The sequence below is a fragment of the Zingiber officinale genome, chromosome 7A (genome assembly GCF_018446385.1).
Source record: "Zingiber officinale cultivar Zhangliang chromosome 7A, Zo_v1.1, whole genome shotgun sequence".
Classification (NCBI taxonomy): Eukaryota; Viridiplantae; Streptophyta; class Magnoliopsida; order Zingiberales; family Zingiberaceae; genus Zingiber; species Zingiber officinale.
In genome coordinates, this window is record NC_055998.1 from 137,888,335 (window position 1) to 137,903,226 (window position 14,892).

At 33.6% G+C, this 14,892-nt stretch overlaps 1 protein-coding gene and 1 non-coding gene across 2 annotated transcripts; one reads left to right on the forward strand and one right to left on the reverse strand.

Moving 5' to 3' along the window:
- Window positions 1-3,780: 3,780 nt before the first annotated feature.
- LOC122002790 lies at window positions 3,781-11,535 on the reverse strand. Its single transcript, XM_042558114.1, has 6 exons — window positions 11,266-11,535; window positions 7,827-8,175; window positions 6,682-6,766; window positions 6,430-6,516; window positions 6,113-6,346; window positions 3,781-4,194 (listed from the first exon to the last, which is right to left on the reverse strand). The coding sequence occupies exons 1-6, from the start codon at window positions 11,424-11,426 to the stop codon at window positions 4,121-4,123; spliced, it is 990 nt and encodes a 329-aa protein (XP_042414048.1). The 5' UTR covers window positions 11,427-11,535; the 3' UTR covers window positions 3,781-4,120.
- Window positions 11,536-13,510: 1,975 nt separating this feature from the next.
- Window positions 13,511-13,582, forward strand: TRNAG-UCC. The gene has a single exon. It is a non-coding gene; the product is annotated as a tRNA-Gly (tRNA).
- The last annotated feature ends 1,310 nt before the right edge of the window (window positions 13,583-14,892 follow it).

Below are 14,892 nucleotides of genomic sequence, written 5' to 3' on the forward strand. Positions count from 1 at the left end.
CCACTAACACAATGGTACTAATAACACCACTATAGTCACGATCTTTCGAAACAAATACTCATAACTTCATGTAGGAGTCTAAAAATCAAGGTTGCACACTATATCTATATTCTCTACACTCTCCTTTTCCACTCTATATATAAGTTTCAGAATTTAAAATCCTCTTGATTCATCAATGAGTTTTAGATAAATCCATTGATGACATTAACTAGCTATAAAGGAATTCAATCCAAGTCTTACAAGTTTATGTAGTGCTCCTAAATCATATTGTACTCTAAAGTTAAGGATTCAAAGTCTTCTTAGTCATGTACAATCTATTTTCAAAAATTCAATCAATATGTTAATTGACACAAACCCACAACTTCACGTAGGAGACGCAGAACTAATGTTGCACATCATAAGCTATCTTCTTTTCACTCTCCTCTTTTACTCCATATCTAAATTTAAAATTTCAAATCCACTAAATTTATTAATGAGTTTTAGACAAAATTCATTGATAACCTTATGAAGCTCTAATAGGACCCAATCCAAGTCATGTAGATTTCTGCATTGCTCCTTAGTCTCTATGCTCATGTTTTAGAATTCTAAATTCTCTATGTCTATATTAATGAGTTTTAGACAAAATCAATTGATGACCTCAAACAACTATGATATGACTCAATCCAAGTCATGTAGATTTCTGTAGAGCTCCTTAGTCTCATCGTACCCTAAAGTCTCAAATTCAAGCCCTTCTTGGTCGTGTATAGTATGTTTTCAAAAATTCATATAGGTGGTGATGTTTTTCATAAAATCAACATCAAGGTGATGATGCTTTTAAGAAATAAACATGAAGGTAGTGATGTTTTGATGAAATCATCACCAATAAGGTGATGTTTTAATAAAATCAGTACCAAGATGGTGATGTTTTAACCAAAACAATAACAAAGTATTTTTTTTGTTTTAATTTTGTTTTATTTTTTCTCTTTTAAGTAACTACATGAAAGATAAATATTTTTTATTTTTTTATTTTTATTAACGTTCTTTTAATTTTAAATTTTTATTAAAATTCTTAAAATTTAAAAAAATATATAGATAAATTTAGGGGATCATTATAAGTTTAATAATATATTTTTTAAAAAAATGAGCTTTTTAGGGGACATTAATGACTTTTGATGAGCTTAGTTCAATTTAAAATAAAGAAATTATTATAATAGATATTGATTTCATCTGATTATTGATCGATAAATTATTATATTATTATATTTTAATATGATTCCACCTATCTGATAAATAGGGCGTTCAGTAGAAATAAAAGATAAATAATTCTTTCTTCAATTCTCTCTTCTTTTATTATTAAATTATAATAGAAATCAATTTTTTATTTAAATTTAAGGTTGAAAGATGGAAATGATATTTTTGAAATTAAAGGTGTCTTTTGGAAAATATGAAAGTAGGAAGCGTCCTTTGAGAATTTCAGAATTTTAAACGCATCCTTTAATAAAAAAAATCGATTTAATTAATTATGAAGCAAAGAGCCAGAAGTGTTGACATATCCGGGCAGATCGAAAATAAAAACTTCGGGCTGATTAAATTTTTTTCCTTCATTCCTTTCTTTTATCCTTCCTTTCTCCTCTTTTTCAACTCATCGACCCCCAAACTAAAACCCGATAAAGCAATACGTGGCTTCGCCATTGTTTATATACATACTCTCTTTCTCAAAATAATTATATTCTTAGCTGTGGTAAAGTATGATAACACTCGTCCTTAATAATAAAAGAAACAATGGAACTACCATATATTAGTGGCCCTAAGACCATCCACTACAGGTCAGACTATCTACTACCATAGATCTTCTTCGTGTTGGTCCTGAGACGAGTTAGCGAGGACACTGAGACAAACGTATTGGTTTTGAAGGATCGAGACTATAATGATGTTGTTTTATAAAGATTAATATCATTGTATTAGAGAAAATACAATATAGTGGTACTGGTTTCAAAGAATCAAGGTTATTGTGGTGTGGTTTTATAAAGATTAGTACTGTGTTAGAGAAATCAAAACACAATGGTATTGGTTTAGAAGATAAAACACTATGATTTTTCAATACGGTGGCACTGATCTTCATAAAATAGCTTCACAATAATCCTGAAGCTTTGAAATTAACATCACTGTGTTGTGATTTCACCAATATAGTGATGCTGATCTTTATAAAACATCACCACAATAGTCTTGATTCTTTGAAACCATCACCACTGTATTGTGATTTCTCTAACACAACGGTACTAATCTTTTGATAATAACACCACTATAGCCACAATCCTTCAACACCAATACTCCTAACTTCATGTAGGAGGCTAAAAATCAAGGTTGCACACTATGTCTACATTCTCTATACTCTCCTTTTTCCACTCCATATCTAAGTTTTAGAATTTAAAATCCTCTTGGTTCATCAATGAGTTTTAGATAAAATCCATTAATGCCCTTAGCTAGCTGTAAAGGAATTCAATCCAAGTCTTGTAGATTTTTGTAGTGCTACTAAATCTCACTGTACTCTAAAGTCAAGGATTCAAGGTCTTCTTAGTCATATACAATCTGTTTCTAAAAATTCAATCAATGTGTTAATTGATACAGACCCACAACTTCATGTAGAAGACGCAGAAATAAGGTTGCACACCATATCTATCTTCTTTTCGCGCTCCTCTTTCACTCCATATCTAAGTTCAAAATTCCAAATCCTCTAGGTTTATTAATGAGCTTCAGACAAAATCTATTGATATATAACTTTATGCAACTCTAATAGGACTGAATCCAAGTCTTGTAGATTTCTACCGTGCTTCTTAGTCTCTATGCTCATGCTCCAAATTCTCTAGATCTATATCAATGGGTTTTAGACAAAATCAATTGATGACATTAGACAACTATGATATAACTCAATCCAAATCCTGTAGATTTCTGTAAAGCTTCTTAGTCTCATCGTACCCTAAAGTCTCAGATTCAAGCCCTTCTTGATCGTGCATAGTATGTTTTCAAAAATTCATATAGGTGGTGATATTTTCATAAAATCAGCACCAAGGTGATGATGCTTTGAAGAAATCAGTATTAAGATAATGTTTTTAAGAAATCAACACTAAGACAGTGATGTTTTGATGAAATCATTGCCAATGTGGTGATGTTTTAACAAAATCAATATCAAAATTGTGATGCTTTAACCAAAACAATAACAAAGTATTTTTTAAAATTTTTTTCTCTTTTAATTAACTACATGAAAGATAAAAATATTTTTTATTTTTATTATTGTTCTTTTAATTTAATTTAATTTTTATTAAAATTCTAATTTTTTTAAAAAAATATATAGATAAATTTAGGGGATCATTATAAGTTTAATAATGAACTCCTTGATTTGGTTCCTTTAATTATAATATATTAATTTCATTTGATTGTTGATCCATAAATTATTATATTATTATATTTTAATATGATTCTACCTATAGTGTTTGGTAGAAATAAAAGATAAATAAAATTTTTTTTCAATTCTCTCTTTTTTATTATTAAATTATAATAGGAATTAATTTTTTATTTTAATTTAAGGTTGAAAGACGGAAGTGATATTTTTAAATTATGTATATATTAATATTTAAAAATTCTTACATATCACATGTGAAGTCAACTTGAAGACACCAGTTTGTGAACGCCTTTTTCATTTTATAAAAAGAATAAACGTGGAAGATGATATAAAAAGATGTTTTTCATCAACCGTTTTGCATGATAAACATATATATATAAGCAAATAGAAAATATCTCTAGTTTTGATAAACAAAAGCCATCAAAACTTTCAGGAACTTCGTCAAGAACAGTTAAAAGACACTAGTTTCATCTCAAGTTACATTTCAGAAACAGCACCACCCCAGATTTTGCTGCAGATGTTTGCTCTTTGTTACATGATGAATTATAAATATCAAATTACTAACCAATGCATTGATGACCATTGTTTCTTGTCATCCAGAACCTGGTTTTTATTGGCATTCCTGGAGCTGAAACTCGCAAATGTGTGGAGAGTTTAGCATGTCAATGAAGCAACAACAACTGCAACAGCTTGCATCATTCCATTGCAAAATAGATTGTGGGGACGGCTGCAGCAGCATTCTCAAATTTCCAAGTGAAGTTTCTCCAGACAAACAATGGCGACGATAGGCCCAGCAAAATCTCCAATGGCACAGCCTGCAGAACATTGAAAAAAGAAGAATCATAGTTCTTAGCGAAGGGTCAATGCATAGCTTAGTCATTATGTTTTTTGGTCGGAGTATTATATATTACGAGTATAATGTCCCATTGATGGTAAACTTTTGAGTAAGAGTACTGAACCAATGGAGATGAGTTAGAGGTAAGAAGGCAGGCTCCAGGCTACAATTGAAGCTTGGTGCCAAGTTGCGACATGACCATCCATCACAGCAGGGTCTTTGGTTGGAGTATTATATATTACGAGCATAATGTCCTATAGATGGTAAAGGTTTGAGTAAGAATACTATTTACATTGCAGATGTCGGAACCAATGGAGATGATTTAGAGGTAAGAAGGCAGGCTCCAGGCTACAATTGAAGCTTGGTGCCAAGTTGTGACCTGACCATCCATCACACAAGGCCAACACAACCATCGAGCAAGCATCCATGATCACCCCAGTTGTGAGGACGACGGACTACTTGCGCTGATCAACATCAAGCTCATCATTGCAAACCACCATGAGCCCCAATAATAGCACTTCTATTGCAGTAGTAACTAGTAGGAGGGAGCCTAGTGTGGCATCCACAAGATATGCTCCTTGATCCGTTGAATAAGTGAGTGCTCCTACTTCCACACGCACAGTTGCAAAGGAATCTTCCTTCATCAACCCCAACTAGATCTCCTCACTCGTGGTCTACTTCGCTACTAGATGAATGTTCTTCTTCTCTGTGATGCCACCCAATGGCACCAATTGTAGACAAGACATCTAAAGAGTACAAGACTGACAAGGGATGCTTCCTTTGTGAACAATGTTAAGTTCCAAATTGCGCTCGCAATCATTGTGGCTCAGGTCAATTCCAAAAATAATACCACAAGATGAAGCAACTCATTGCACGTCAACGGAAACGACCATTGACGTTAAGTAGTTGTACCAGATGCAAGCCAACTATGCCATGTTGTTCCTGCAACTAATGTGACCAACTTTATCATCAAGAGCAAGTTTGACAATCTATGTAGCTAAGGGAGTTGCCCACATCTCAACTTTGGAATCCCTTTCTAGTGAACCCTTCACTCATTGTGAGGAATTCCAAGGGATGCCATCACCACCAATATTAGACTTTGCTCACGATCCTATAACAGCAATATGCTAGAACCACATGGAGGAGTGAACCACCACTACTGGCCCCTGCACTTGACCTGACCACCAGCCTCCGCTTATGGCAAGAACTTCCTAAGGATGTGGGCACTAACACAATCACCCTTTAGCATGACCCGGGAGCCTATCAATTACCATGCCTCACACAAGTACTATGCAATTGCTTCACCACTACCAATCTCTACTCACATATGGATATGACCTCCTACTGACGACCCTTGATGATTGCCTTAGGTAAACATAAGTGTCACCGCTACTAACCTTGGCTTGAGACCCGAATGCCTATTGATGGCTGCGCCTCACTCAAACATAAGCACCACAACAAACAACCTCTCACCACCCGCCCGCCCGAATGCTCCACTAACTGCTTTGTTGATTATAAACCACAGGAATTTTTAGCTATGTGTTTCATAGCTCTTCAAGTTTTGTTTCTCCAGCATGCGAGTATTATGTTTCTGATTCATTATGAGATTATTGTCATATCTTATCTATATTTTTTTTCTTAGTTTTCTCTAGTTTATGAAGCAACCTGAACATAAATATAAATAGCATCTATTCTCTAATGTAAGGAGTATTGGAGATATAAGACTGTTTATCTAGTATATTCAGTCTCATATTAGTACTTCTAGGTTCATGGTTTTATCATGAGTCTCTATGTACTCATTTGATAGTTATCTCATGATCAAGCAATATAATATTTTCTCTTTCCCCAAATTCTACAATTAATTATGTAGATTTTAATGCATGAACATGTTCACTTACCAATCCACTGGCCAGTTGAAGGGTGAACAAGAGCACCAATGCCAGCTCCAATGGATGCAAAGACTAGTGATGCGCTGCATTTAATAGTTGTGCCAAATATCTTTTTCCTGAAGAGCCTAACTTTTTGAATGTTGTCTATATCTTCACTGTTGCTGATGTTCTTACGGAAAAAGCATCTATAACCCTCAATGACCACTTGGACAAACCACGTGGCAGCTACAGCTAGCAACTGCCCTGTCATGAATCAGAAGATGATACTAATCGTTTAGAAAACAAAAATATCTTTAACTGGAAATAAAAGGCAAGAAGAGCCTAACCCCTGAAAGTTGATCTACTGACACTATAAAGAAAAATGGTGGTTGGCATTCCTCTTTCAGCCTTGCGTTTGGCTGATTTAGAAATATCTGTATAAAAACTGAAAACAATCAGCAGTGAAAATTAAAAAAAAAAAATTCAACAAGAGTGGTTGATAATTAAATCAATGAGGATCCTAAAAGAAACTGTTGAATTCTTTAAATTTAAACAATTTAACTAAATCAAATGTGTTGATTTAACTGTAGGGTTCTAACCTTTAAGAAGTTTCCATGCCATTCTTTGAGACACGCGATGGACAGCAAACCTTTCCAATACCCGCCTACTTGTTACAACAGCAGTCTAAAATGCATGAAGACATTTTATATTATGAGGACTAAAAGTTGCTATTGGCAGTAACCAAGAAATGCAAGTAGCTAAACAGAGTGGTGTTTAATTAGGGCATTCATATGTATACAGTAAATAATAGGATAATTGGTGATTATGGAGACTGCTAATGCATAAATCTCACATTGATGAATTAGTCCATCTTAAGGAAATCTTGTTCCAAACTGATATTGGATAGCAATACAAACAGAAGAACTACAAGTATGAACAGAGAGTCAGCTCCATGCTCAAGTTTATAGAAATTGTGGAGTAGTAGGACAGTTAGCATATGCAATCTTATCCTACTGTTAAAGAATTTTCAGTGACTAAAAGGAAAAGATCGATTATATGCACAATATCCAAGAAAATATTATACAAGTTGCATATATTAATATATTTAATTTAAAAATTTTAGAATGTGATCTCTTATTTTATCAAAAATAGATATAATCTAGTCTTCTCGGTGGTTCTCTCACACATAGTAAAATCTGGCACCAGTAGCACCAATGTTGATGGATGATGGAAGCTAGAGCATGAGGTTTTAAACTTGAAAATGTACAAGTGCTTAAGAATAAATTTAACTTGAGGCATCACATATAACTTCGTCTAATAGTAACCTAACACTTTGTCACATTTATTAAACATTTAATCAACTATCTCATTGTAAGTTTCAACTAATTATGTCCAGATTCATTTGAATTTCAAGGTAAGGTTGTTCATTGATATCCCAGTTTGACTTAAACAAAAGATCACATAATTAGCCTAAATCTCCCTTTTCCTGAAAATATGGAACCTAAACATTTTTTCCAACCAATATAAAAAAATTTCTATGTTCTTCCGTATATACTAATAAACTACATAGTTAGTCTACAAGAAACAAACAGCTAAGTATGCAATAATCATACTCTATAATAAAAATATCTAAATACATGTAAAATTACTTGTTTTGTAGTTCTAACTTCTAAATCTAAGAACCTCTCTAAAAAATTTTCACAGGTTTTCCACATAAAGATATAAAGAAAATTAAAATACATACCTCACGAATAATTTGTTTCAACGAGTTCTGTAAAGGAGTCACCAAATCTACAGGTTTTTCTTCTGGAGCCTCATGTAGGATATCATCATCCTCTTCCATAGGGAGGCGAGGTTCCAATAGAGGTAAATAGAACAACAAAAAGGATCTCAATGAGGTCACAGCAAGCGACTTAAGACCGAATGCTGAAAACAGAGGTTTAAGCTCTATAGGATACTCTTTCACCCCATACTTGAAAGAGTCTGGATAAATATTTTCAGAAGCAATTTCACTTTCAACACTGGAAATGTTCTCCTCATTCCATGTTGCACTAGCACCAGCATCACAATGAGCAATCGGGAGTCCATAATAACTGAAAAGTTGATACATAGAGGTCATTGGGCTGAATAATCATCCTATTCATGTGAAATTGAATGAGCAAAAATCAAATTCCGTTAATAGTACTATTAATTTAAGAGCAATAGTAGGGTGAATCATGCAACTAAAACATACGCCATTTGCCAAAAAGAAATTTCAGCATTCAACCTAGCATATTGAAGCTGTTAAGGACCACCAGAGAAGTTGATAATTAAAGACAGGTCAAGAAAATTGATGAGAGGGACAATGTTTAGCAATCTACATCTTGCATGTTCTGAGGTTGGTTCATCCCAAGATTGAATTTCCTCCAGCCATAACAGTCAAACCCACATATGATCTGTAGGTTATCACCTTAAGGGTTTTAACCTTGATGAGGCCATTAAAAAAAAGAGAAAAAAAAATGAAGCAAATATTTTTATAGGTCTAATTAGCTGCAACTGATAGTAAGTTCAAGTGATTTTTGAATAAAATGTTTGATGAGATAGTAATATTAACTCCAGCACAAGTTATCCAAGCTAGCAGGAGTAAAACAGCTAAAAGAAGACCAAAAAGTTACAAATTTTCTAAGCTATCTACTTATATTATCATTCTTGTACTATTTTATTTGACTCAGTTAATCACAACATCCATAAATTCTTTGGAAGTGATGAGGTGATCTTATATGGTTTGTCTTGTGCTGCCTAATTTGAATCTAATGTGAATGAAACATGTGAACATGGGCAAATCAGATAAATTCTTGCCTTAGTTTCAAAACTCTTTATTAGAAACTCATTAGCAGAAGTCCTTGGTAGAACTAACATGGATATTGTCATGCATCATGAGTTTGATATCCAATCCAGGATACTAGCAATAGTTGACCTCAAGTAGCACCTTCTGGTTGTAGTAGGTCTGACAATTAAGAACTTTAGAGCGTTTTCTAAATAAACATGAAGAGAAAGGAATAGTAGGAATTCACAGGATTGGGCTACATGCTAAATACAACCATATTCAAGCAATACAAACTAAAATTTAATTCTATGGTCTTGATTAAATGGACAGCACCCAATTGACACCAGACTACCCCATGTCAATGAATTAGGCAAGGCGTCAAGGGGAAAGCATAATTCTCTATGACACAAACTTGATGTAACATTAAACTTTCTTGATGGGGACATCAGAATTAGGTCACTCATCATCTCTCATCCTCTTCCACTCCATACTTAAGGAATAGGTTCTAGCTCAAATGCATTTACACATCTTGATTTGTTATTTAACCTCTATGTCATAGTTCCAAAAAACAGTCTATGCCCACCTCCTTGACACCACCTATGCAGAAATGTAAGGAAAATACTTCATCTAGTGAAAAAGTTGTTCCCTTTAGGTGGATGTTTCAAAAAGTTGTTAAGAAGTTTGCTTAGGCGATCTAGACAACCATTCTAGGTGGTCCCAATAGCCAGCATAGGTAGTCCAAGTGGCCAACCTAAGCAACCTAGGTGGTCCTGGTGGGAGGTCCAAGCAGGAAGTTCAAGCAGGTTCATTAGAAAAGCCAATTATTTTGATATTTTTTTCTACCGGCAAGGATTATACTTGATTGTTAAGAAGTTGCATGATAGTAGCATGTCACTAATATATATATATATATATATATATATATATATATATATATATATATATATATATATATATATATATATATATTCGGTATTATAGCAAGATACTAATTTGAACTAACTTGATTGTTATGTTATATAACATTGTACATTTTCTTGCAATGTGCCAATATGAATTTATGATTTTTATGTTTATTTATGACTTATTTGATTCGATATACATTGTTATTTATTTATATATTCTGTTATGTCATATGTTTCCTTCATTGCAGTGTGAAATATGATGAGTTAAATAGCTGTTATGTGTTTAATAAAGAATTATGACTTGCTATGTTGTAATTGAGAACTTATGTTGATTGATAGACTCTATTAAAGATATATATTAATGATTTCTAATGTTAATATCAATCTATGTTATTCTAATATTATTTTAATATTGATGACCTAGGTCTCCATCTACCGCCTAGGCATTTTACACTAGATGAACCATATACCACTTGAAACTGCCTTTTAAAACATTTCTCTATGTCAACTATCAGTTCTTCTATCTTTGGAGCCAAAGGAGGAATTGAGAGAGACCCCTATCTCTCACCTTTCCCTAATTTTATCGCTTGAAGGCATAATAAAGAAGCACAAAGTCTGAATATTTTGCCCCATGACCCAAATCAAAATTTTTAATCTGGACAACTTGAGAAAGGCCAAATTTTATTTCTTCAACAAGTTTAATGCTTAACCACCAAGATGACTAAAAGTGAGCCAAAGATAAGTAGAACCCTTCATCATAGCTAATGCTAGGTATGTGGGCATATGAAGTAGAGGAAATTAGATGGAAATGAAATAGTTAAAGTAAAAGGAAAAGAAAATATATAAATTGAAATCTCATAGTTCTACTCAATTCCATTCATTTTGTTTCCTTGACAAAATTGCATAAATTAATTCCTCCCCATTTTCTTCCTAATTTAGCCTGAAACTAAAAGGACAAAAAAATAACGGAATAGAATTGAAGATAACGAAAGTAGGTAGAAGGACATGCGTACATATCTTATTACAATGTCTATACTCCAAAATATGTCAGGCAGATGGAGGAGACAAAATTTCTCTTGCTATATCCCACAATGCACCAAATAACTAATTTTTTGGCTCGTTTACGTTGAATGCTTCATTGATACCTTAATTCTGATGGCCATTTGTCCATCGGAAGAAGGAAGCGACTTTTTTCACCGATGCTAATGTAAATAGAAAGCAAACAATGTTTTTTTTAAGATGGCACAAATTTAGCAGCAACAATTTCGATTAAAAAAAAGTCAAATAGGGAGAATGCCAAAAGGAAGAATTTTGCCACATCTTCCACGTGCTCAACTCGATCTGATAAACAAAACACTGCAAAAACAATAGAACCTTAATGTCCTATCACGAATAAATTAATGATCTTTCTGCTAACAGCTGATCCAGATATCATAGTGAAGATCAAAACTTCTGCTGAGATGGAAACTCACCCAAAAAATGCTCGAGAGGCAAAAGGCTTCCCAGCGGAGATGGAAGCCGCCGCCGCTGACGCGGCCACCGCGGCCGAGAACAAACTGTAGGAGTGGTGCGAGTGGGTGGATAGCCCAGGGTTGCCCTTCCACAAATCGAGCAGGATAGCGATCCCAGCCATTGCTCCCCGATCGCCAGAGGCAGATCCCTCTCGATCCCTTCAGCAGCGACGCTCCCCCAGGGGTCGCAACTCCTCCTAGGCCTCGAACCGGAGAACTGACAGGAGGATTGCGACCGTCATTAGGGTTAAGATCCTGTCAAAACAATCTAACGGGTAGGATTCGAAGAGATAATAAACGGACGTTGCGTATTGAAGATAGATGAACGAGTTTGTACCCGACTTTCTATACGATCCGAGGCAAAGCGGGCCCAAGGGAAGGCATAGTATTAGTGCCCGTTGTCATTAACCCAATTACCACCCATGGATGGTCCCTTGCCACGTCAACAATACGAAAAGGAACAACCTCATATGAATGGCATGGCGATGAAATTTAGTCTTTGCAAAAATTGAATAGTTTGTAAAAAATTTTATATTAGCAATGTTGAATTAATTCAAGGCCAGTTTTTTAAAAATCCAAATTATCTTTGGTTAAATAAAGTGACGCGTGGGTTTTTTAAACTATCCGAAATGCATAATTTGTAATAGGGTGAGCAGACCGACCTAAACCAAATGGAACCGAAAAAAAATCGCTATATATCTAAGGCTGAATAATATTTTATCTTAATAATCGAATTAATCTGATTTACGATCAACCCTATCTCTAGCCGCTAATATTGATAAGTTATTACATATTATGATAGTTACTGTCGATTAGTTATTACAATGTATAATGAGTATTATCCAAATCGTCCCAGGACCAATACGAAGGAGGTAAATCATGAGCGGCTACTAGCCTTTGGAATAATGATTAATACATAAGGGAGATATTTATCTCGGCTTTACCGAAATTCGAATCCCAGACCTTATGATGATAATACCTCATGTACTAACTACTAAACTCATTCAAGGGGACCTACCCACTAGCGTATATGTCCCTTATATAAAAGGGTCACTTTGTTAAATTAAAATGGTCTTCATAATTTATCTCCTCTCAAATACTCATGGGGTAATGTTGGAGTGGAATCTGGGTAAGGGTTATCGCCATCAATTCATAGGGTAAATTTTGTAGTGCAAACAGTTACTTATTCAACCTTGCTAGATTAGTACAGGAAGAATTCTCTGGTACATAATTTGCGAATCAGAAGATGAACCATTATTTTTGATTGGTAGATTATGATGGACCTCATTTATTTAACAGATAAGGTCTTTCAAAATAAATCAATCCATACAGTACACCATCATCTGGTCTGCAAATTATGGATCAGAGGATCCATCCTCGAATTAGCGAATACTAAATACCTTGTGTGTCACGATGCCCGGGCTCCTCTATTTCTCTATTAAAAAAAGGTTAACTAGGTTGGGTATTGTCGAATCCGGCTCGGTCACACGAAAGTTTTCTACCGATCGCTAAAGTAAATTGGGAAGTACTCACGTTGAGTGGTCTAGAAGCCCAGCATTCATTGGTTGCACATCCCATTTGGAGGAAAATTCCTACAAATACGTCGTAACTAGGAATCAAACTCTGAGTACCTAGATAATAACTGAACGTCCTTTATCATAACTCGGGACTCCTCTCTTTCTCTAAAAGAGCACCTATATTAGTTTTCCTATCACTTTATCTAATATTTAGAGTAAATAACTCACTTTTATTAAATTTAAACAATTATTTTTCACTACACACTATAATCAAGTATCATAAAATTTATATTATCTTTAATTTTTTTATTATTTTCTTTTATTTATTTATTATTATTATATTTATGCAATGAGTGAAAGGAAAGAGATTCAAAAGAAATATTATTTTACTTTTTTGAGGGTAGATGTTTCATTAACTAAATTTAAAAAATTACTATTTATCAAATCTAAATTTAAGAAATAGATAAGGTAGCTAAAAATTTTTTAACTATCCTAAAGATTTTTTTAATTATTCTATTTAAAATTTAAAATAAAATTTTTTAATAGAATAATTGATGTGGATGTTATAAAGAGATAGGAATGGTGAAACAGAATTTAAACAAGCTCTAATTAATTCCTTGGAATTACCTGCTCAAATTTAATGTGATTACAAAGAACAATTATTATTAGTAATTTAACAAATGGCAGCAGCGTTTGTAGTCCAACGGTTAGGATAATTGCCTTCCAAGCAATAGACCCGGGTTCGACTCCCGGCAAACGCAATAATCATTTGTTTTTTAATGTTTTTAGATCACATCTTACTCGCAAGTCCTTTGGTCACCTAGCCATGAACTCGCTTGCAGTCCTCTAACTATCTTACCATGTGCTTGCGGCTTGCTCTCATGAGTTAGTCAATCGCTCAGTCGCAAGCTTGTAGCCTACTCGTGAGTTGGTTGCGACTTGCGAGCTTGCAACCCGCTCACAAGCCCCTTGTCCGTTAAGTTGTGAGCTCACCGATTGCAAACAAGGTTTGCTATGATTTTATTTTTATTGTGAGTTCGTCTTGACTTGAGTCTGTCCCCATGCGGTAAACTGAGGATCTCATCCTCCGTTCATGATCAGAATTTCTCTGTCTTGCTTTTGTTGTCCTAAGTTAAAATAACTTATGACTCTTTTAATTAGTTTATCAAACAACTTCAATAGAATCAATTATAATTCAATCGTTATGGGTTAGCATAGTTATCTGCACGAGTGATTATTTTAATAAATCTTGGACTCAATTTTTAACAATTTATCTCCTTCCAAAAAAAAACAGTATGGAATTAAGGGACAACTAAGATGACTATTTTACTCCAATTATAATTCAATGGACTTGAGAGAAAATAAAATCCTTCGTGTTTTTAAATTATTTGGTCGATTTGAATATTTTTCCTTGTAGGATATTTTATTCTTGAATTGGATCGGAAAAGGTTTAGCGAGTTAATCAGGACTGTTTTTCTATAAATACTTTGTATTTATAACAAACATCAATTTATCATTCCTTTTTTTAATTCCTTATTTACATGGATTTTTTTCAATATGCACCTTGTTAAATTTTTAATGTCGGCATAAATTAAACTTAAATCCTTTTATATATATATATATATATATATATATATATATATATATATATAAAGAATGTTATTCTGTACATTTTTTAACACGATTAAAATCTAAATTTTTAAATCAATCTTTTATCTGCATGCAATAATTCTTTTACATGCAATCAGTACCATGATAGTATTAGACCACTAAATCAATACCATACACTTTGATACTGATTTGTAGAAGTCATCAGTCAAAGTGGTGTAGCACCACCAAACAAGCACAATCTATCTTGATGCTAATTTATAGAAATCAACACTAAAATGATATCAATCTTTAAAGAATAACTCAAAAGTTGATGTTGGTATGTAAAGATCAGTTTCGATATGTTTGTAGACCAGCACTAAATGATGCTGGTTTATCCATCTTTGTGTTGATTTAGTAGTGGTAACACTATCTTAATATTAATTTATAGAAATCAGTATCGTCTTATATAGAATCACAGAGA